At 42.2% G+C, this 23,916-nt stretch overlaps 1 protein-coding gene across 5 annotated transcripts in view; it reads left to right on the plus strand.

Moving 5' to 3' along the window:
* GRAMD1C (GRAM domain containing 1C) overlaps window positions 1–23,916 on the plus strand; it is a 57,825-nt gene that overhangs the window by 25,671 nt on the left and 8,238 nt on the right. For all 5 annotated transcript variants that reach the window (XR_010073179.1, XM_063351194.1, XM_063351174.1 and 2 more), the window contains 7 exons: window positions 2,096–2,176; window positions 8,680–8,798; window positions 9,966–10,086; window positions 13,928–14,090; window positions 20,824–20,970; window positions 21,765–21,883; window positions 23,018–23,160. Coding sequence is in view for 4 of the 5 variants with exons in the window: in XM_063351194.1 (XP_063207264.1) it covers window positions 2,096–2,176; window positions 8,680–8,798; window positions 9,966–10,086; window positions 13,928–14,090; window positions 20,824–20,970; window positions 21,765–21,883; window positions 23,018–23,160 (893 nt within the window). In the remaining variant the exon portion in view is untranslated. The remainder of the gene's footprint in view (window positions 1–2,095; window positions 2,177–8,679; window positions 8,799–9,965; window positions 10,087–13,927; window positions 14,091–20,823; window positions 20,971–21,764; window positions 21,884–23,017; window positions 23,161–23,916) is intronic.

Genomic DNA, 23,916 nt, shown 5'->3' on the forward strand with positions numbered 1-23,916 from the left:
TATGCATAAGTAACTTCTGTGTCAAATCTTCAAATGTGGTTAGGATTAGAAGACAGACTTGGTGTTTTGGTCCCTGCGAATGCTGGCTTCATAATTCAGCTTTAGTTTGGCTGTAGACTAGTGTTGATGTAATAACCAGAAAATAGGGAAGCTTTTGTCCAACCAGTTCTCAAAGGAAAACCATTTGAAAACTAGAAGTTCAGGGCATGAATACAGAATGTGTGTCCTTGAGTTTGGTATTTTTGCAATCTCAGTGGATTTAAAGTGCCCCTGAAGAAAACTGCTGAAAACAAAAGGGCTGTGATGTCATGGGTTACGAGTCATGAAGAAATCTACTCATAGAACATGCAATTTTGTATTCTGGGAAGTGTAGTTTTTAGAATAACTGACAAACATGATACAGAATGTTCTTATGTGCAGCACACTTCATGATACTTCTGTCAATGTCTTGAGAATAATAATTATTGTCTGGATACAGAGAATAGTTTTCCAGGGTGAATCTGGAGCCATTCTTTGTGAACAGACTCTGATTCCTCATATTTGGCTGTTCCCTCTCAATGTATTAATTTCATCATCAAGGAAGATGGACAGTAAATTGAATAGATAACTGGTTGAAAGACAGAGCTCGGAGTGTAGTGATTAGGGGCACAGAGTGTAGTTGGAGGTCAGTGACAAGTGGTGTTCCCCAGGGGTCAGTATTGGGTCCAGTCCTCTTCAATATATTCATCAATGACCTGGATGAGGGGATCGAGTGCACCCTCAGCAAGTTCGCTGATGACACAAAGCTGGGGGGGGTGGCTGACACACTGGAAGGCTGTGTCGCCATACAGAGAGACAGGCTAGAGAGTCGGGCAGAGAGGAACCTTATGAAATTCAATAAGGGCAAGTGTAGGGTGCTGCACCTGGGGAGGAATAGCCCCATGCACCAGTACAGGTTGGGGGCTGACCTGCTGGAGAGCACCTCGGTGGAAAGAGACCTGGGAGTCCTGGTGGACAACAGGGTGACCAGGAGCCAGCAATGTGCCCTCGTGGCCAAGAAGGCCAATGGCATCCTGGGGTGCATGAAGAAGAGTGTGGCCAGCAGGTCAAGGGAGGTCACCCTCCCCCTCAACTCTGCCTTGGTGAGGCCACACCTGGAGTACTGTGTCCAGTTCTGGGCTCCCGGTTCAAGAAGGACAGGGAGCTGCTGGAGAGGGTGCAGCAGAGAGCTACCAAGATGATGAGGGGACTCGGAACACCTCTCTGATGAAGAAAGACTGAGGAATTTGGGTCTCTTCAGTCTGGAAAAAAGATGACTGAAGGGGGATCTTATCAACACTTATAAATACTTAAAGGGTGGGTGTCAGGAGGATGTGCTCTTTTCAGTGGTGCCCAGCAACAGGACAAGAGGTAATGGGCACAAACTTGAGCATAGGAAGTTCCACCTAGACATGAGGAGGAACTTCTTTACTTTGAGGGTGGCAGAGCACTGGAACAGGCTGCCCAGGGAGGTGGTGGAGTCTCCAACTCTGGAGACATTCAAAACCCGCCTGGATGCGTTCCTGTGCAACCTACTCTAGGTGGCCCTGCTCTGGCAGGGGGGTTGGACTAGATGATCTCCAGAGGTCCCTTCCAACCCTATGATTCTATGATTCCCTCTTTGCTAAACAAACTTTTGAATAGGGAAGACTTTAATACTGCAAATGATGTGTATTATTTTAATCTCATATCTTCTCATGTGAAAACATTACTGAAAGGAATATGTGGTGGAAGGGCATATATGTCTCTGATTTGTTGCACTTCCAATCTGGAAGTGGGAGAAAGATTTAACTGTGTTGAGGGGAAGCTCTTCCTTTATGCCAAAGGTACAAATGATTGTGATTGGATGCCCAGAAAAGCAAGTGTCTCTATATTCTATGTGGATATTGGGGAACTAACTCTCAATTATTAGAAGTGATAAAAAGTGTGGAGTGTGAGAAATACGAGACTAGTTTTGTTGAGGTTGAGGGGAGCGTGCCATTGCTGAAAACCTTAAGATATTCAAGGTCCAAGGAAACATTCTGGGTTTCTTGAAAATACCTACAAGTCAGCTTTTTGCACCTTGTTTTTCTTGCAGTTTTTCTTCACGTCATTCAGTGCAAGAGACAGAAGCTACCTCAGTATATTCCGCTTATGGCAGAATGTGTTGCTGGATAAGGTAAGCTTCGAAGTGCTGGTACCTGTCGTTAAGTAACAAAATAATCTTTTTCTAATGTAAGCAGATGTGTCTTTGGAGAACAAGGAGACTTTTGGATCTTAATTTTAATTTTATTTTAATCCTTGAATTAAGGAGACTTTCCTTAATAAATTAGCTTTTTCTTTCTGATACAGAAATCTAATCTGATTTCTTCGTCTTGTTGTACTTTAGATCCCAGATAAACTTCTATCCTTTCCTTCTCACGCTGCCATCTACAACTTCGCTGTTGATGGAGCATTTTGTCTTTGAAGATAAATTGCATGCTTCTCTTTCACTACCAACTCAAGCAGATGTTACTAAATTGGCATGCATTTGCTTCACATTTTCTATGGCTAATTTGTCATCAAAATGCAAGAGGCTTTTTCGGTGAAAGCTTTTTTTCTTTTTAAGGTAAAAGCCAAAAGTCACCTTCTCAGATAGGTTAGCTGAACTTTTGCCAGCCAACTCATTACAACTCCCCTGACCTTCATTAAATGCAACAAAGTCAGGCTGTATGATATGGAAATGTGTTTTGGCAACTTCTGCTAGTTAGCTTGATTTATATTGCTATTTGTGAACACTTAAGCTAATCTTCTTTCTAAAAATGTACTGACACTTTTGCAGAACAACACTGTAAGTAATGCAATTTTTGTAAACCAATTCCTTCCTGTTTATGGCTCTTGTTGTTTAAATATTTCAACACAGTTGCAATTGAACACTGAAATATCCATACTTAACTCTGCAATACAGTGGTCCCCAAAGGCTTACAGCTGTTGTACTACTTATATATAGATTTTCTTGTTAGATGAATTTTAAGGCAGACCAGAGGCATTTTTTGTCAAGCAAAAGCTGAAAATAAAGGAAAGAGCCAATTAAATCTGTTATCACTCGTATCAAATACCAGTTAACAATAACATCATACCTATCTTGCCTTGAATCCAGCAGTAGCACTGCAAAATCCACAATGTACTATGTTATCTTTTGATTGGAATATGCAAATGGAATTAACTTTGTTTTCCTTTGTTAGGCAAAGTTAGTCAGGAGAGGTAATTAACTTATTCAGTTGGTTACGCTGTGGTAAGGTGGGAGAGGTCTACAAACTTACTCAGTTGGTTAGAGGGTGGATGTATGGGCATTCAGCTATGTGAACCTATCTATGGGGCTGGAACAGAGGCAGCAAGCTTTGTGCTGTTCAGTATTAGTTTTTCCTGTGCGTTTCTACTCTTTGGCACTGAAATGAGTGTCACGTCTGGAAAGTTTTTTTTTTCACTTCAGTGCAGTAACTAAAGAATAGATAACATGCAGTCCCTGGCTTCTACTTTCAGAAGATGAAGTGAATGAAGCCAGCAGGTTTTAGGGACCAGTGCTTCTGATAGCTTTCTTGTACCCTCGCTGAAGTATGTTGAAAGCTAAGTCTGTTATATGAATTTCTGCTTGGAGTTCTCGGTTGCAAAATGGAACATTACCATGAGGTGTATGTAGGGGTTTTTAATGTGGTATGTTTGTAGCTGCTGCTTGAAACAGGATTTCTGTTTGGTTGAGCACCTACTTCTGCAATGTAGTAGTGAAGTCTGATTCTCTGCTAGAATGTTTTTTGAGTCACTTGTCAGCCTGCTTTGTGATCCTTTACTGCTTAACCAAACTAGATCAAGCTATAGAAGGGCACTGAGGAGGTGAAATTAAAAACTGAAGTTGCTTGAGCTGGATCCACTCACTTAGCTACAATGACAGCTGTCTACTGACCTGTTGCTAAAAGAAAGCCTGTGGTGCATCCAAGCAGGTTTGCTGCTTTCTCCCCACCCCCGCACGGCAGTGGACAGCATACATTCGAAAGAGACCTCGTACATCTAAGGCTCTGGCATGGTATCTAGTGCCCTGAGTATATGAAGTGTTTCTGGGCTCTAGTGATCAAAGGGATCCCGTCAGAATTTGTTAGGCTTGTGACAAAAAACCCAAATCTCGCTCTGGAAGCAATTCCAAAAGGAGATAGTTTAATTTTTTTTTTCTCTGCAAATAGCTAAATGTTTTAAAGCCTATGGGTAATTTAGTTATCTGGAGTACATCTGCTAGACCTGGAGATGACATCCAAAATAAAGTCCTTCCGGTGTCGTCAGAAGTATGACACTGAATGCAGCTGTCATAGTGCTGGTTTACGCCACCTGATGGTGGATAATCCCCAGTTTGCAGGATTTGGATCCAGAGGAGTGGAATTGCAATTGCTTCAAATCACACTTATGCAGAGATCATTTTTCAGTCACTGGCTCTGCCCTTTTTAATGCTTCCTGGGCATAGATTTCTTGTTACGAGGTCTCACCTCCGAAGAGTGACGTGTCTGCTTTACCTGATATACCTTAAGCTTTCACCACTTGCAGAACTTCTCGGTAGGGTCAGCATGCCCTTTCCCAGATCTCCATCTTGTGGCCGTTCTGCCTTGCACTTAAGTATCACATGTCCTAGACAATTGAATGAATAAGTCGTCTTCTGTAAAGTCTGCCTTCCTATTAGAAATGACTTGCATTGTATAAGAAAAACAGTAAATGGTCACATGCGATTCCGTGTCTAGGCTTACTTTGGCTGTCAAGATGCTCTCCCCCAATTTTGCGTCCCTGTTCTGGTAGGACTGCTGGTCCCCGTAGCTGAGTTGTAATTCTCTGGCTCATAGCTTCTCCTTCAAATCTTGCTCAGAGTACAATACTGTGCATTTGGTGCCCTTCAACTTTGGTTCCTCTGGGAATCAGTGGGTTCCTTCCTCTTAAGATGGTCCTGTCTTAGGCTATTTTTTTAAAGTGTCCATGTAAACACTTTTTTCTTTCAAGGAAAATTCCACCTTTTTTTTTAATTTTTCGTTTCTATTGTAAAATGTGCTCAGAGTGAGCCTCTTAGGCTTTTACCTAGCCATTGTTTTTTAAATGCTCCTGGTCAAAGGGGGAAGCATCATGGAAAATAAGGAGTCATTAATGTAGGTCTGGAAGAGACATGACACCGGTCTTGATAAAACAGATAGCTGCTTCCACATCCACTGAGGCTTTCAATAATACATCAGTTTATAAAATCAGCCAAAATGCCTGTTTTGTAACAGGCTTTCCAGATTGGTAAAACAAGTTTAAGTAATGTGTGCTATTGACAGTAGGAGCAATGCCATTTATACTTTTGCTTTATTTTCCTGAGGCTTATGGGTGTCAAATATCCTAGTTCAAGGGAGAAGGAACAAATTAAAATCCAATTAGGCAGGTCATTCAAATCCCGAACAAACACAGTGCTCCTTATTTCTAACGGAACAAGATCTTAACTTAATCGGTCTCAATTCCCATGAGTCCTCTTCCTTAGAGTTGGATTTATTTTCCTATTGTTCTTCTTAAGCTTTGCTGGGTAGAGATTTGCACCTGTCTCCAGAATTATTGTAGCAGGTAAGTCTAGAGGTGTGAGAAGGGACCAGAATTTCTGATGAGCTGGGCTTCTTGTGGCAAACATCTGCCAGGACAACAAGTCTGCCTTCCCCAGCAGCTTCTCAGGGGAGGATGTAACAAAAAAAAAAAAAAAGATGTTTGTTTGCACCGTTGTGTGCTTAGAGATCAGAGAGGGCTTGGTTTGATTCTGACCTTCATCTTTGGGTGGTTAGAGGGGGAGTTTGCTGTTTTTTCTTGCGGACAAGTGATCAGACAGAATTCCACGTCAGAGTTGCCTGATGGGAGTGCGGAGTGTGGTGGGGGGCTGTCTCTGGAGTAAACCTGTATGGACTGTCTTGTTCTTATTTCTGCATCTGTTCAAAGGGGGCAAAAATCAGCGGCTTCACTTGAGTCAGTGGTATTCTGTAGTATTGCTTGTGCCATGCCACCGCTTTGTCTAGCATGAGACAAAGAATTGATGTTTTATGCTCCCAGTTAAAAAGACAAAGATGTCTCCCAGCTGCTTCTTGTAGCCTTTGTTTCTGTATACAAAGAGAACTGAGGGGGGAAAAAAACCTAGCACAGACCGTCACCTTGAGTGGGCAAAGTAATTCATGTTTGGATTCAGCCTTTCAAGCTTCAGAGCTTCTCAAACCATCCCCTCAGAAGCAGAAGTCTGACCCAGAAAATTTGTGCCCTTCTCTGCCTTCACAACTAATCCTTTCTGATACAATAAAGCAAAGTCTGGTTTGATCTTGGGCTGTGACCATTAACAACTTCTTATATCTCGCTGAGCTAAGAATAATTGAGCAGAGTGCAAGAGTCCTCTTTTAGAAGCAGGAGTTGGTAACAGTGACTTCACAAAACCACAGGAAACCACTTTATAGATTCCTAAAATGCATCGCTGAAAGTTTCTCTGCTTTCCGCAAGCCGCTGAGCCCTCTGTGCAGGGGCAGTCTGCTGTGCCCACAGACTGAGGCAGAACGTGCTAGTGAATTTAATTAGCGACATTAGCTGTTTCTCAGTTATTTTCTTATGACTGGAAATAAAGGCACTGGCCATACTGGGCAACAGAAATGAAAGTGGCTTTGTCCTTTAATTTCTGGCTGAAAGGTGTGCTACCTAAAGATACACCTCAGTCATATTTTGAAACCGTGTAATGCCGACTCCTGTTTTTAGCTGTTTAATGAACACAGCTGTAGGTAGTTGTTTGTGGTGATGAGTTTACTGCTCCACAGTACGGTGTGCCTGGGGAAAGTAAGGCAGCTGTATGTCGATGCCTGTGTTTTTAGCACTTTGTAGAACAAACACCTGTGGCAGAGGGAGGCTGGTGTTCAACTGTTATGACTCTTGCTTTATATGTGTGTGGGGTTTGTGGGTTTTTTGGTGTTTTAATGTTTACTTTGTCCTCCTTGGGATGAAATACCTTGAAACTGATCTCTACCAATAGGGTGCATGCGCCGGCCCTTTCTGAAAAGCCTGAAACCTTGTTGAGCTGGGAAATACCCGAGGGACAAACCCCTCTTGGGGACGGAGGGAGGACAGCCCTGTCCTGAACCGGCCTGCCTTCGCCCAGACCCTCTTTGTGTGCGTGGGAGCGATGCAGTGCGGGGGGGCGGGACACGACATGGGGACCGTGGCCATGCCCGCCGGTGCCCCGCCGCTCCGGGCGGAGCGCGGTGGCTGGCGGGGAAGGGCGGTGTGGGGGGGGCGGCCCCGTCCGGGCCCCGCCGCCCAGGCAGCAGCAGGAAGCGGGAGCGCGGCGTGTCCCGGGAGAAGCGCTGCCCGGCGGGAAGCGACAGGTCTGTGGCGGTGCGGGGCGGCGGGGGACACGGAGCGGGAGGGGGCGGCGGGGGGTGGGTGAGTGGGGGGGGGGGTTCCCGCAGCCCCGGGGTTGGGTGGTGGGGAGTGGGGAGCACCGAGGGTGTATATGGGCGGGCATTTACATTCCTGCTTGTGGGTCAGCTTTTTTACGTCGGTCTAAAATTGCGGGTAGTATAACGCTCTACAGGTGGAGCGGGGAGGTGGAGAGGATCATTTAAAAGCCTTTTAAATAATGCATGGGTATTTAATGTGGTCGTTTCATGCAAATAGTAAGCCGTACTTGTGTTACTGCCTCATTAGCACAGTTCTGTTCCCTTGATCAATATGGATTGTGGCTGAGGCACATTTTCCAGTGTGGAGTCTCTTTTTTTTTTTTTTTTCTCAAGATCACTAGTGTTGCTCCCTGAGCTTCGTTAAATCCCAGAGCCTTATTTCCTTTCTCTTTCTTTTCTCCTGTTTTTTTTTTTTTTTTTGAACCCTTTACAGCTGAAGTGGACTTTGAAACTAGTTGCTTACATTGCCGATACGAGTTTGTCATACTGCTTTCACTTCCTGACTTTCCTGATGATATGAGAGAGCATAAATATCTCCCAGTAGCTGTGAGAATTCACGGAGCAGGGCAGAGAAATTTTAGAGAAAGAGAAGAGTAGCAAGTGATGTTTCAAGGTAACACTCTTACTGAGCAAAAGCAACTATTTTACGTAAAGGGGGTTCTGGTGTCATTCCAAAGTGAGGACCTCCTGTCCCACCTTGGCAAAGCAGACAGCTGGCCGACCTAGACACCGCTCTCTGCAGTGACTGAAATGCTAGCCTCTCACCATTTGTAAAGCTCTCTAAGCATCCTGAGGAAACAGGCATGTATCTATTAAGCAGTTTGTCCAAGATCAAAGAGGGAGTCCCTGGCTGTCTATTAGTTACTGGTATTGTGCCGTATCGAGTGAAATTCAAGAGGGAGCTAGCTTGAAGGTATCCGTGAAAACACTGGTGACACGTGAAGAAGGAAGTAGTGGCCACACGTGTGTGTTCTCTCGAAATAACAATTTTTCTCATGTCTGGTGTTACTGGTTGAACAATGATGGGTTGGGAATATATAGTAGACAGGAGTACAGTTCCCCAAAATGCTGAAATCCAATCTTGAAATGTGATACCTAAATGCTTTCAGTCCTTGTCAGAATTGAGGTTAAAGGCTGTGGCGTAATTCAAACTTCTTACTGTTTTACCTCCCGTGCCTTACTGTCCCATACCATAGTTCTTGACTAGCTTGCTTTCTTTCAGAGGCTGACGAAGCAGGAATTCTGGCAGCTGGTGCACCAGAGCTATGGCTCTGAGCTGGGCCTGAACAGCGAGGAGATGGAGAGCTTCCACTCATCATCTGAGGACAACGGGCAGTCTCGGTAAGGACAAGCTATAAAGCTTATTGAAATACAAAGGGAGAAGCAGTGTCCTCTTTCTTAAAAATTCTTTTCCCAAAGTGCTGCTGTAGCCTCAGAAGAAGAGTTAAGTCTGTAGTGAAAGGATGCAAAGAACTGAACTGCATAAACTGAACATGCATAAAAACTTAATTGTGTTCATTGCCTAAAATAGTAGGAGCACAGCTGAGGCCCCTTAGAGGAAGGGAGATAAGAAGACCTTGTTCTCCCTGGATCTGCTTGAGGATCTTGACAGGATAGCTTAAATAGCAACCTTTTCTCGTGGTGGTATCTAGTCAGGATCTGTATGCCCTTCAACAGTATGGAAAGGCTGAATGAAATGGATCTATATGTGATGTTCAGACACTTTTTCTCTCCTCTGTGGAGACTGAAGCCCTTGCTTTGCTTTGTTCTCCTGATCTCTGAGGCCTTATCTTATTCTTGTATTGTGCCCAGCTTGAATTAGGAACCTGGAATGATCTAACTATATGTGGATTATCTTTTTTTTTTTTTTACACAGTTGCCTTGATTTCTTGGAACAAATATGAACTAACTTATGAACTGCCAGTGTCAGTCTAATAGTGGGACTTTAATTTTTGTATCTGTATGTAAATAAATATGTCTCTGCAAAATCGAACTAAGTGACTTATGTTTGTCTTCAATTCTGTGTTATCTGAGTATGCTTGTTAAAAAAAACAAACCATATGTTAAGTTCACTGCAAGCTTCAAAAGATGCCCTGTTAAATATTTCCTGGTTTTTTTTATGAAAAAAAAAAAAAAAATAGCAAGCACTACTCTGCAACTCTAGAGTAAAGAATGCTGGAAAAAAATCTTGTCCCAAGCTTTCTTAAAACATTTTCTTTCCAAATTTGTTATAACCTACCTCTTTTCCCGCACCACTTACTTTCTCTCTGATTCACCAGTGCTTGGTTTTACTAACCTTATGGTCAAAATCTGAAGCCCTCTGAAAGGTGGCCAGGGTGAGGAAAATGGCTTGAGGGATTAGTGAACTGAATGTGGGAAGAATGAGTTGGTTGTTTTTAATATTAGCTGAACAGCCATGGTTTGAATGCAAAAATCATACATGAGAAGCTTTCTGAGACTTTTCAGTACTTATATCTCCAAAGATACATTCCTTTTTGCTTTGGACAGATCCAGCATTTGTGATGATTCTGGAGAAAGGGATGAAAAACTACCTAAAATGATTGGTTTAGTTCGGGAACCCACGCTTCAAACGGAAGGAGAGTCTCTGAATAGACACGCGTTGCCAGGAGTAAGTGCTGACACAGCCTTTCTTGTTATTTGTAACTGATAAGCATATATGCTTATTGTGTATCTGTAAGCATAGGATGTGTGGGGATTGCAACTCCTATGGAAGCCTCTGAGAAATCATAATAATCTAGGAGGTTTTCACATCAGAAATTTAATATGAATGTCTTCAGGTTTCAAGAGTATTTCTTGAATTTGGAAATGAATAAACTTCTGCATAAGAGAATATCGTTGGTGTGAGTTTTGACAATGTCCACCCGTGCGCTGCATAACCTGGTTAGAACGCTAATTAAAACAAAATTAACTGTTAGCCACATTCCTAGTGACAATGTGCGTTTTTATGCAAGTGCTTTATGAAAGTAATGCCTTTGTTTACTTCCAGTGCTTTCTTGCTTGTGCTACTTTTTGTTTAAAAAATATTTCCTCTTCTGTCTCTCCTATACATGATACTTATTAGAGGGTAGTTATGCTGTGTTATCCTTGCCTTCAAAGGTCAGTTAGTCTGCTGTTGTGAATATATGAAATACTTTTTTTTAAGTTGTGGAAATGTTTCAGAAGGAAGGGTGGAAAAAACCCACCCTTGATGTAATCAGGATAAGTTTTCCCTTAATGCCTTGGGTTAATACAGCTGAACAAGCATGGGTGCTTCACTCATGATGTCGTATGAGTTTGTGAATGTATTTGGCTGGTTGGGAGGGCAAGCGCATTAGTAGCGGTATCTGAGGTGTGCACAGTTGCTGGGACTCTTGTGTGTAGTTGCAGTCCTAAAAGGTTACAGGCATTTTCTCTTAGTTAATAGATACCCCAAGGGAAAGATCCTAGAAAAGCAAATAAATCATTAAAGCACTTCTTATAAACTTAACTAGGATTGGATACCTAACTGCTGTTTCTGCATCGGAAAATTTGGGGAGAGAAAAAAGGAGATGCTTGTAGTAGTTTTTACATCTATATAAATCTTCTGGCTTTTATCACTCGCTAAAACTGATCAGGAGGTTAAGCAGGCTTTAGGTAGTTTTGGCGAAATCCAAGTTAATGGCTAGAGACTCGTACCCAGCAAACAATACTGGTATTTGTTTTTCAGATGTTAAAAGCTTAGTTAATCAGATGATGGGTATCCCTCATGGAAATCCTAGCAGTGTAAAATAAGATTTTTGGAGAGCTGTAAGGGAGGCCTGTGGATGCTGCTGGAATTTGAGCTCTTTAGGATAACTAAAATTCTACCCAGGTAGTCTTGGTTTGGACTCATAAGTCTTGCACAACAACAAGCTGTTTAAAAATAATTGCTCTGCCTGGAAAAGTGTGTTGTTTACCTGCTGGGTGCCACGCCCTGAGATGTCTCTTGCAGGTGCTAAATGGGCATGTTGGTAAGCAGTAATGCCTAGGGATTTAGTCTATATGCAAGGAAAAACACTAGGATTCTCCCTTGAATGAACTGCTCTTAAAAAGTCCTTCAACTGTAGTGTAAAAGTGCAGTCTTGATAAACATGTAGCTGAACTGCATAGCTTATTGTTGCGGTGTAACTAAAATACATAATGAATGTGTTCAGCCTGTATGTGTCACTTGGCACTTCTCAAGATGTCACCACACTCTCCGCAACCCCAGGATTACAGCATATGTTGTAGAAACACAGGGGCAGTAGGAGGAGACAGTAGTGCTTTGAGTGTATTTACCAAAAACCATGTCACTGATGACACAAAACACACTTAATCACCTTCTGAAGACTGGAGAGAAACAGGCTTAACCCCTTCTTTCCTCCTCTGGTAGGCAAAGTCCTAAAGCTCTCTTCAGAGGGAGATCTGAATTGGTGGAGTTGTCGGCCATAGTACTTGGCCTGTCTTGGAAAAAATATCATCAATAGTTGTCCATAGTTGATTAGAGAAAGTGTGCGTAACACCGGTCACGACATGTGTCCTATGCTTGAGAGACATAAGTGTGGTTCATCACAATGTGGGAACCGCCTTATTGCCTGAATGAATCAACCATATTCTTGCCTCCACCCCTCGTAGGGAGACCTTAGAGCCTTCCAGTCCTGGAGCCTGCTGTTCATAGACTAAAAAAACTGAAAAGCCTTGGCACAGAGCTTATCAGCCTTGGACTAGCTCAGGAGATAAATGTACACACAGAAGAAATTATACATCTTTAATTCCAGCTGACAGATCTTAAAATCACTACTCCTTTGGAAAAAAAAAAATAGAAACAAGAAAACTGTGTTTGAGTTAATCAGTTATTCCAAAAACTTTAGCATTAATCTCATCTTGCCTGACATCACAAAAGGCTTTTTTGTAGGAGCTGTTGCTCTAGTCTTTTACTTTAGCCGGGCTTTCCTGCTCTGCACATGGCATAGAGGGAGCTGCTCTTATGCTGCTGATGGGAGCCCCACCTGTTCACCAGATTCCTGATCCTCATCAAAATGCTATGAGTTCTTTGGCTTTGTGCGGGATCTGTGTCAATTTTTAGACTGTTTAACCACAACTAGCTCCTTTCTGACTTCCGTCTGTGTTGGTAGAGTGTTTTGAAATGGAAATGTTGGGTCTGTCCTAGTTCCTGTTGTGTGACTGAATGTAACTTCAGGCATGGTAGCTCCTTTCAACAGGAGCATTTGTTAACTGATCTGCTTTTCTGATGCAGTCTTCCTGTTTGGTGGTATGTTGGGTTTTTTTTTGACCTTGAGGGAGTATTTTTGCCTGCTTATACTGCAATCAGATTCATGCCTGTCTCTATTTTCCAGCCACCCACCTTCTGCTAATGGCCCTCAGTTGCACAAAAACGTAGATGGTCTCTATTTTCAAAAAAGCGAAGAAGTATAGGAAGTATGTGGTAACTGTTCCAGCAGCAGATGCTCTTGCTTTTTTGAGTGTGCTGAATAACCTTTAGGGATGAAGGTATTGAAGATGAATTGGAAATCCTCAGTTGAGGAGGCTTGATCATATGTATTTTGGTCAGTGCACTACTGCATATGGGGGGGCTGTGCTACTGTTGATCCCATCTGTTCCACTGGAGGCAATGGGAGCTTTGAGGAGATTTGAAGCTATGATTTGTAGCTCATAGCTAAGCTTTTCGGTGGCATTTTGAGGTGTATGAACCTTGCGCATATGGTTTCACTAGAAATTACTTTATGTGCAATGGCATGTAAGTTTAGCTGCCTGTTACTATAGTTAGGGGTTAAGAGCTGCATCATTTGATTCAGTGAGTGATGTTTTGGGGGATGTACTGCTTATATATTGGCGATGGCAAATGCTACTCCATTGCTTTGTTTCTGAGAAGTAATGTTTTACAGGTAGAATGGCTCTAGACAGTGTTTTAAAGTTTTGGTTTTTTTTTTTTTTGGTCGAAGGATAATGGAGCCCTATAAAATAAGAACACCTTTCAAATATATAATTGGGATGATCTAATCTTGCTGAAAAAGGGAGGCCCTGTCTATTTCATTGTGCTTCCCCTCAGGATTGTTGGACCCCTTGCTAAACTGGTAGGAAAAAACCAACTCAGATTAAAAAAAATAATCTGAGTCAGGTTAATGAATTTATAAACGCTAGCATTGATGCAGAGAAGGGGGCCAAACCGTTCAAGGGGCCTGGATGGGGAGTAAACTGTCCCTTTTAAGGCAGCTTTAGGTATGAGGATGCAGATGAGTAAATTTGTCCCATGTTACCATGGTGAAGTGAAATAAAGAGGAAGAGTGGTTGGCTGGGTAGGGGAACAAGGGAGAAATTAGTGCTTGACTCTGTGGTAATTGAGCGGATAGAACTTGTGGCTTCCTTTATATGTCTGTCTTCTCTTAAAGTAACTTTCTCTTTTTAAATAGCCTGTGATTCCTGATGCAGTTTTTTTCTCTGGGTTGTTTCAGGTGGAGGAGTCTCCAAATGAGAAGCAAATAAAGAAGAGCCCTCTTCCATCCTCAGAAAGAAAACCTGTTAAGCTAGTCAGGAGCAGGTCTTTAGAAAAGTCCTTGGACCTGAATGAGAATGAAAATCTTCCAGAGAAGAGCAGTGCGTCAGATAGTGAAGAAGGTAAATCTCTTAATTGGGACAATGAAGACAATCTGACTGTGGTGTTCCAGCTCACTTGTGGAGCAAGTTAGAGAACTTTCTGATCTTATGAAACTTACTTGCTTATTTGTTTCACAGAATTGTGGCAAAAACATCTTTGTATCTTAGTTTCTGGGGAAGAAAAAAAAGTTGTTGTTGGGGGTGTTTAGAACAAAAACAGATTGTGGTTTTGCTTTTTTCTTTTGGTGGGTAAATAGTTACTAACAGCTTAAACTTAAAAAAAAAAAGGTTTCTTGTCATTGCAGTGGTGTTTGTTCACTTTCCATGCTCTCACAGGTATTTCAAAGATTTTTCTTTGTCTTCACTTCTTGGGAACTGAGGGGAAATATTTCAGATTGTTCTCCAGTTTCTGAAAGATTCCCCCACCCTCTCCATCCCCCCCTTCTTTACAGTTCTAATTTCTTGAGGTATATGGGCTTCAATATTGTTGGAGTAAACTGAGGAACTCACTGAAAGTCCAGGCAAGACAACTTCCCAGCCTCCAGGACTGTATTGTGCATATTCTGAATCTGGTCTGAAGATGAAAAACCTTGACCATGTATCTTGGAACAGTTTATACTTGTGTGCCAACTGAGTTAGTATCTTAATGGATCCTAATGTACCATCCTTGTATCTCATTACCCAGTACAAGACGAGAAGAAACTTGGATACCACGGCAGTGTAGAGATTGTAACTTGGCTGTTATGTGCTGTTATGAGTTTCCTCTTCTCACCATAGGAGAGAAAAGCATAGCTGTATGTTGCGATGGTTTTGGTTATGAGGGTTTTTGCTACATTGTGGGGAGAGACTGAGGCCAGAATGTGCCTTCTACCTAGGCTGGATGACAGTGAGACTTTTGCTGAGGTCTGTGGGTGCTCGTTCAGTGGTCCCACAGTAGCCCTGACAAGTTCTTGGTGTCTGAGGTGAGCTTTTCACTTACCATGGGGAGCTTGTCTGTGCCAGAAGGCCATAGTTGTTCAGACAGTGCACTGAAGTTGTGGTGGTTGTTTTGTTAAATATCTCAGTCTTGTACTCTGTAACTGCTTTTAAAACAAGGTGTGCACAACCTGTATTGGTTGCAAAGTAGTATGATAATATGCAAATGAAGGACAGAGAAGCTCAACAGTAGGAGTGTGCTCGGTAGCAGTGGAATATCTCTTTCATATGCGGAGATTACTTACTTTCATCACCTGTTGGCAGAATAGAACAGCTCAGTTAATTGAGGCCAGTTCTTAATCTGTCTGAGAAACCTTGCATCTCATCCTTTCAGAGTTGGCAACTGAAGTTGCTTGCAGGTGTCATTATGTTGGGATCACTCAGGTGTCCAGGAAAGCTTTCAAAGTCATGGATTCAATTGGCTGCCTCCAGGTTATGACTGTTGCCTGACAATATACTTTATATTCAAGTAACTTTCCTTTTGCTCACCCACACTGCTGCTGTGTTTGCTTGAGTTCAGATTTAACTTGATGCATGTCAGGTTGTGTCATTTTTGTGAGTATACCTACTTGAACAGGCTGCTGTTTATGCCATACTCCTACACATTTAATGAGCTCCACAAATTAATTGGTTATCCATCACAGGTGTGTCTTTTACAGCAGCAGAAAGTTTTGGCCTTTGTATGTTTTAGATATCTTGCAGTTTTCCTATCCTCTTAGTGCCACATCTCTCTTATGTCTCTGGATTTTATTACTTAAGGCAAAGGTCTCCAGTGAAACTGATTTGAAAATAGTCCTGTTGTCTTTCATGCTGCTATTTGCCTAAGTGATAGCAGTAAATGCTCCCTGTCATCCCTGCATTGATGATGTTGAGTAAATACAGCATATTAAACTGGAGATGTCTCTTTAAAAAGAGAACTGACTTTATGCTGCTTTTGTTATTTCTCCGCCCTCTCCCAAGACTAGTCCTTTTTTTTTTTTTTTATTCAGAGCAGGATTTTCTAGTTCCACAACATCAATCTGTTCTCTAATTCCCTTCATGCTTAGAATTCTTTTTTCTTCTGTTTCTCTGTCTGTTTTCTATTGCAGTTGCCCCATACTCTTACAAGGTGAATTCCTTCATGCAAATGAAACTAGCTTTCCCACGTGGCAAAGGTTTACCCATGCGATTAATCTCTCTTGTGTCCTCTGGCTCATACTCAGGCAACCCATGGAGGTGTCCTGGCAAATAAGGTGAGGGGCAAGCTCAAGACTGTTGTTCTCCAACTCTGGGTCCACCTGATGCCCAAAGCTGGAATACCAGAGCCTTAGCAACACTAGTTCCCTTGCCCTAAGCAATTCTCGCATGGTTTACTGGGCGATGGAGGGGGTATGAGTCTCCCTGTGCACCACTGGCCTATTGACCTGCATCTTGGTGCTTTTGTTCTGCTTCATAAACTGGAGTATAAATGTAGAGCCGTGGCAAACTTTTGGCTAAGCTAGAAATTAACATCTGTGGTCTTAATTCTAAATTTCAGAAAACAAATTTTAGCTCGAGCCCAGAATATATAGTTCCAAAATAGAGCCAGGAGATTCTGAAATTCCTCAAGTGACTCTTGTGTGTAGGGTTTCTATATGCAGGGGGAAGCAGGAAACTGAAAAAGTCTTTTCTGTTAGAAAGCTTTACTGTATATGGAGACATCATAAATTCCTAATTTCCTTTCAGAACTTGACAGACTTACTGTATTGTTTCCATTTGTATTACTGGAACCTTAAATGTGTGATCTGCAGGAGAGCGTAACTGCTTGTACTGTGGTGCTGTGAGATGGGTACGATGGTGACTTGACTTTTCTTGCAGATAGGAATATATGGGGCAGAAAACAATTTAAATTACAGGGTGTCTGAAATTAGTTCAGCTGTGGTTTAGGTGTTTGGGGTTTTTTTCCCCCAAAGTAGGAAATTTTGGTTATACTTTGTATTTAAGGAGGAGTAGCCCTGTTACCTTGGTGGTATTTTAATCAAAATACCAAAAGCATGTATTTTGTTGACTATATAACTTCCAATTACTTGCTTTGGGGTTTGGAGGATACATGTTTGAGTTATCTAAAGGCAAAGGCATATTTTTTTTTCTAGTGTACTGGAAAAAGCTAGTGTTGTCACAATATTTACTTGGTACCTCCCTGAGTTTATTTTGTATTTAATCTTTTAAAGTGTAGGAGAGCTCTTTGATAATGGTTAATATTGCTGATATAGTCTTTAAATAGATGGTGTCTGGAACACATTCGCTTTAGGAATTGGTTTTATGGACTTGATTTCAGGTGTATCTGGCTAAAGGCTCATACCTGCATATTCTTCATGCAGTGTACACTTTTTCCCTATCCCCAGTGGCATACACATCCTTAACAGTGCTAAGATTTGCATAGATACTTTTTTTTTCTTCTCTCCTGATCCTCCTGCAACTCCATGGAATGGAAAAATCGGCTATCTTATTAATTTGTTTGATAGCCTCTGCTCTTACCTGTTCAGCTTTCTTCATTTGCTTATGGTGTGTGTGTTTAGCTTCCAGCTGTTGGCTGTTAACAGGAATTTTAAGAACACTTTTTTTTTCCTGTGTCCTTTCTGCCCCTCCAGTTTTCTGTCTCTCTTCTTGCACTGCAGATGTTTCCAAAACTCTGCAATCACTGGTGTATAATGGTATTATGTTCAAACAGTATATCACAGCTTGCCTTGCAGTGATGAAAATGACCTTACGGAAGCGCAAGGCAATAGCGGGGGAGGGACAGATTTGCTGTCTTCATGCTGAACCAGGGCACTCTGGGTAATACGTTTTTCTTGTGTTTTGGGGGGGTTTTTTTGAGGGTCCCTAGGGATCCTAACCTAAAGTCAGAATAATCTCATGTTCTTTTACCAGACAGTAACTCCAATTTGTCTATAAATGTGTTCAGGCAAAGAGAGTTAGTGGTTGATAACTGCATACTGCTGAGGAGTTAGAATGGCATTAAAAGTTAAGGAGTTAAATTGATATTAGATACTTGCACAAAACATTTCGTTCATGAACAATATTTCTAAGCCAGTCCTAGGTAAAATGCTTCATGTTGCTCTAGTATTGAGACAAAAAAAAGGCAGGTAGGTTTATCTGTGTGAGTTAAAACAAACAAACAAAAAAAACCAGTAGACAAACATGTATGTTCATTTGTAGCAGAGATGAGGGGTTAAAGCTTTCTATCCTGTTCAAATTGCAAGCGTGTATACTGTACGCTTATACTTTGCAGTGCCACTGTTCCTGCTTGCTGCTTCATCCAGGATTTCTACAGATAAACTCTTGAGAAGCCCAGATTGAAGTGACTTGAAGCTTGTCAAGTTCTCGGTCCATGCAGAGACTTGCTTTCACAGATGTGGAACTCACAGCAGCATTCATACTTGTACCTTCCAGACCTATCATCTGAAAGATTTCCAGGCTTTCTGGAAAACAGCTTTTTTGAATCCTAGCATCTAAAGTGGCTGATAGGCCTGATGTATCAACCTAGTTTCAGCTTGGATTTTCTGAAAATACTGCTTTATATGATAACACCATTTTTAAAATTGTGTGTGTTTGTTCCAAGACCTGAGAGGGATTGTAGGTAAAAGCATATTTCTCAATAGGTACACGACTAGATAAAAATAGCGTAGGCAAATCAAGTAACAGGAAATCTTGTACAGACCCATGGATACTCTTGTGTAAGACTTGGTACAAGGAGGACAGATTTCATGCTTGAAGAGTAAAATATTTCAGTAGCAAGGTCTGTACCTTAAGGTAATAATGCATGAGCTTTGTGCATATCATAAGTTGCTCTGGTTTACCAAATTACCTCACATCAGCAGAAACATAGTAGCTGTCCTCAGGCATTTCAGGTAAACATAAAATTATGTTGTTTAGCTAAGCCTCACTGGGGCAAAGGTAACTTGTATTATCTTGTATTTGCTAAGACACACACAGATAGCCTTTGTATTTTTTCGCCTTTTTTTTTTTTTTAAGTGGTAGCAGATTCCTTGGGCATATCAAGGTCCAGCTGAGTAAGACTCAGCCAGAGTAACTAGCTTTGAATTACCTGGTGTCTGACTCCACACACGTTAGCTGATGCGCAGTAGGCAAGGGGAATGTCAGCACCAATATCTGAAGCTTCCTGTCCCTTAGCAAAAGAGGAAGTGGGGACTGCACTCTGAAAGGAGAGGTCTGTGATGTTGAGGCCTTATTAGATGAGGTCAAACTTACTGTTCACTCGGGCTGCATTCGCTGGAATTAGGCTCAGCTCTGAGAGGAAACACAGTGAACATAAGCTGAAAACCCAGGATGAATTTCAGGCTTCCCGCAGAATGTTTCAGCACAGCAGAATGGGTATTCTAGTAAGTAATGACTGCATATTGGCTGGTTAAATAGGCCTCTTGAAATGCGTGCTTGCTTTCTTTCCCACCTCGCAATTGTATAGACTTACAATTGCATAAGGAGAACATGACATGGGAAGGAAGTCCATCTCTTGTGCAAGCACAAAAATATGGCACTCATGCTTACTCCTGGGGTCCTACATTGAAGCCCGATTAGGACGAAGGGAGCTTTTTTTTGGAGGGAGATGTGTAAGAGGGGCTTTTAGCAGGCTAGAAGCAGCACTGGAGCGGAAGTCTGCTCAGTCAGAACTGTATTTCGTTGGGGACTGTTGTGGTGTTTCGTTGCTGCATTTGCATTTATCAATACCGACTGGTACCAAGCAGTAATGTCTTAAGTGCTGTAACCTCAGCCTATAGGCAGCTTGTGAACTATAGCTTGATATTCAAGCTACCTTTGCATTGGTGGCTGGCGCTGACCTTTGCTAGCTCTGAGCATTCATTTGTATGGGTTGAAAGGTTAGATGTCCTGACTTCTGTTTTGCTTCTGCAAGATTTGCTTTCAGGCTTTTTGTTTTGTTTTAGCGATGTGTGGGTGGGGGGTTTTTTGGTAATTATAACTTAGAATGGACTTGTTTCTAAATCATAAGCAGATTGACCTGGGGTTGACATAGGAAACTGTTTGCCCTCCAGGATTATAATTCTATCCCTTGTCTCTTGCAAGAGTGGCTGAGACAACCACAAAGCTGAGTCATGCCAGCAACCAAGAAGAAGCAGAAATAGCAAGGATCAGTGCTGCAGCCACAGAACACCGCTGGGGCACTTGGTGGTGGTTTTGAAATAGGGGATGGCAATCAAGCATCTTGGTGCAGTTTTCAGGACTGCAAAACGCGGCAGGGTACCTCCTGCATTTCTTTTATAAATAGGTATGGAGGGAGGAACAGTTTGAGGAGCCACTTGGGAGTCTGTGCCTGGTCTCTTAAACTGTGGATGCTACCAGCATTACAGATGTTAAAAGCAGAGTTATGAAACTAGTCACAAGTAAGAAGAAAGCTAGTATGGTTTCACTGTCCTGCTTGCTATGCATGTGTCATTTGCATATATTAATGAAGAGTATGCTAACTTTTTGTCTTCCCTGGTGTTTCCTGTAGGATTAATAGAATACTGAAGGCAAAACTAAAGGAATGGGACCCTGTGATGTTGATTTGTAAACTTATGTTTGCATAGGGAAATTGGGGGGGAAGGGGGAACTGGAAAAATCAACTCTCGACTTTGCTTACCTACCAAATCATGTGTTGCTATCATTACTGGATTTCTGAGAGTGAGAAACAAATGCTGATGCAAGCTTGGGAAGGATTTGAGCTGTATTAAAACTTAGAATATTCTAAAGTTTCTTCATAATACTGCTCTTTTCTTAACCTAATCTCTCTGCCTTTCCTTAGCGGTGAAGGAGACTGTCTCTGAGAATGATCTCTATGGGAGACTTTTTATAAACAGAGTTTTCCACATCACTGCAGACAAGATGTTTGAAATCCTTTTCACCAATTCTCACTTCATGCAGAGGTTTCTCAATTCCAGGAGTATAGTAGGTAATATACTCTTCTCCCTTCTGTCTATGTTGCAAACTATCCTGAAAATTTCAACCTCTAAGAAATGTTAAATAGGGCTAAGTTGAATTTTAAGTTTCTTCTTGCTTTAAAAGAATTTTTAAGCTTTAAAGTTGCAATATGAGAGAGGATATTTAAAGCTAGCCTGTTGTCACTGTAGATCAGTCACATCTCAGAGGAAAAACCTAATTTTAGTGCACGACAAACCTGCACCTTGATGCCTGAATTTTGGGTAGGCTATTAAATTCATGCATTCTGTGGGGTATTTCTGATTACATTGTGTCCCAGAAATAGTGAAATGTGTATGGCTGGCACACAGGCAAAATCACTGCATCCTCCTAAATGATACTCACAGGCTTTAATTTTCTGGATGAGTAAATTTTATTCACTGAGATCATAAGGACAGAAAATTAAGTCAAAAAGAGTAATATTTATTCAGTATCAGCTTGGAAGGGAAAGTGGCAAAAGCTTTTGATAATGCTAAGTGAATCTATTCAGCTTTAAGCAGATGGGAAATGACGTATTTTCATTTAATTGCTTATTCTTCTCCCCACCCTCAAGTCTCTTTGAGTAGGCTCAGGTTCAGCTACTTAGTGTGTCACCTTTGTTCATCAGTGAACTACAATTTTCCCTTCTCCTGCAAAAAACACAACCATTTGGAATTAGTTTTCTGTCTGTCTCCACACCACTGTTCTTAAAATGTTAAGATATGAGAGGGTAGAGGTAATGCCTTTTAGGTAATCTGCATGTGAGATTTTGCATAATTTCTCATCTAGATGCTGTGTCAACCCCTTGGAATAGAGATGCCAGTGGCAATCAGTTGAGGACTTTGACATACACTGTAACAATTAACAATCCACTTTGTGGGAAGTTCACAACTGCAACCGAAAAGCAGGTACTGTGTGCGTGTGTGTGTTTGGTGCCCTTTAAAGCAGGGGAGAGGTCAACCCTATGGTCTGTGAGAGATCTGTCAATGGATTAGAGTTCAGTGAGCTGAATGTGGATCTGCAGTTTAAACATAGCATCTCTAAGGGTAGCTTGCTGTGCCCCTCTCACCGTTAATGGGCAAATGTCGATGAAATCAGAGAGGCTTTCTACCTTTACAGATGGCTGCAAACTTCTCCTGCAGTCTGTGGGGAAAAGTGTTATGAACTTATGAACTGGGAGGGGGTGAAAAGATGCAATGAAATGCTTTGTGTCCATTTCTGGGGTCCCTGGTAAGAGAGAGATGGAAAGAGTCTAACAAAGGGCCACTAAGATGATTAAGGGACTGGAGCATCTCATACGAGAAACAGCTGGGAGCTGGGACTGTTCAGCCTGGAGAAGGCTCGGGGGATAATCTTACAATGTATGCAACTGTCTGAAGGGAGGGTGCAAAGAAGACCAAGCCAGGCCTTCACTATCAAAAGCCACACCTTTCAGTGGTGCCCAGTGACAGGACCAGAGGGAATGGCACAAACTGAAACACAGGTGGTTCCCTCTGAACATCAGGAAACACATTTTTTACTGTGAGGGTGATGAAGCACTGGAACAGGTTGTCCATAGAGGTTGTGGTGTCTCCTTCCTTGGAGATATTGGAAAGCTGTCTGGGCAACCAGTTCTAGATGGCTGTCCTTGAGCAGGATTCTTGGACAAGATGACCACTAGATGTGCCTTCCAATCTCAACTATCCTGTAACTCCGCTTTGGGAAAGGTTGTATGTCAGTGTCAAAGAGCTGTGGTCACAGGTCAGTGGCCAGCCTTGCATCAGGTACTTGAAATGGCAGTGGGGAAGTACTGCTGCTGCCTGTGTTGGCTCTAGCAGGAGGCATCTTCTCTTTCCACACGCCATCTATACTTGCCATTCGTAACTGTTTTTTATTGTGGTTGTTCAGGCTTTCTCCCTGCTCTAGTTCTCTTGGAGTTGGTGGATCTAGCCTAAGGAATTCAGACCAAAAGGGGCGGGGGGGGGGGGGGGGGGGGAGGGTTGGGGGGAATGGAGATTGGGTACCATGAATATACCTTCTTATTTTTATTTTTTTTATGATAGATCCTGCATAAGCAGAGTCAGAAAGGTCAGTCTTATCAGGTGGATGCTGAGGTACTGACCCATGATGTCCCCTACCATGATTATTTCTACACTGTGAACAGATACTACATCAGCCGCACATCCAGTCACAAGTGTCGATTACGGTGAGCCTGAGTGGTGCACAGTGGGAGGGGAGAAGCCAAGGCACATATGTTAGAGGTTGATGAAGTGTGCTTATCAAAAGATCTGCCAACAGCATAGAGAAGGTCAGTTTCTCTTGAAGTTGGGGATCTCTTCTGAAAAATAAGTTTGGTTTATCTCGTTGCATGAATGCTGTATTTGAATCTCATTAATTCAGTGGGAAATGAACTCTTACGTTGACTCTACAAGGTACAGAACTCATCCCCAAGACTGAACTGTGTTCTGATTAGCCTTGCATTTTTGAGTGCAGGTGTGTGAGTGGGATAAACTGGAACTACCTGAGATGTGTTATTACAGAGTTTCCCAGCTATCCTTGCTCAGGGCCTGCAGAGGAGGATGGTTCACATGAAGATGCAGGGAAGATGGAACGTGCCTACTTCTGCTGGCAGGGTACTCCAGTAAACCAGGCTTCATTATTGACTCTACCTAGATAGGGAAGTCTTAAAAGGCACTTCTTTTCTATCCCATATCCTGTTTGTTGAAAACGCCTGAAGTGATCAAGTTCCATATTCAGTACATTTGTGTCACTTTCTGATGATGTAATCCTTGGTAGTTTTTCTTCTGTCTTCAGTAAAGCCTTTTATCTCAAACTTCACCAGTACCTAGGAAAGGTAAGCAAGCCTGGATTTTATTCTGGCTTATCTCAGGCTATCAAAGTGCTGAAGACTCCCTCTCTACTGGGAGGAGAAGGGAAGAAAGGTCGTTGAACAACTGTTCTG

Source organism: Chroicocephalus ridibundus, chromosome 1 (assembly GCF_963924245.1).
Source record: "Chroicocephalus ridibundus chromosome 1, bChrRid1.1, whole genome shotgun sequence".
In the NCBI taxonomy this organism is placed as follows: domain Eukaryota; kingdom Metazoa; phylum Chordata; class Aves; order Charadriiformes; family Laridae; genus Chroicocephalus; species Chroicocephalus ridibundus.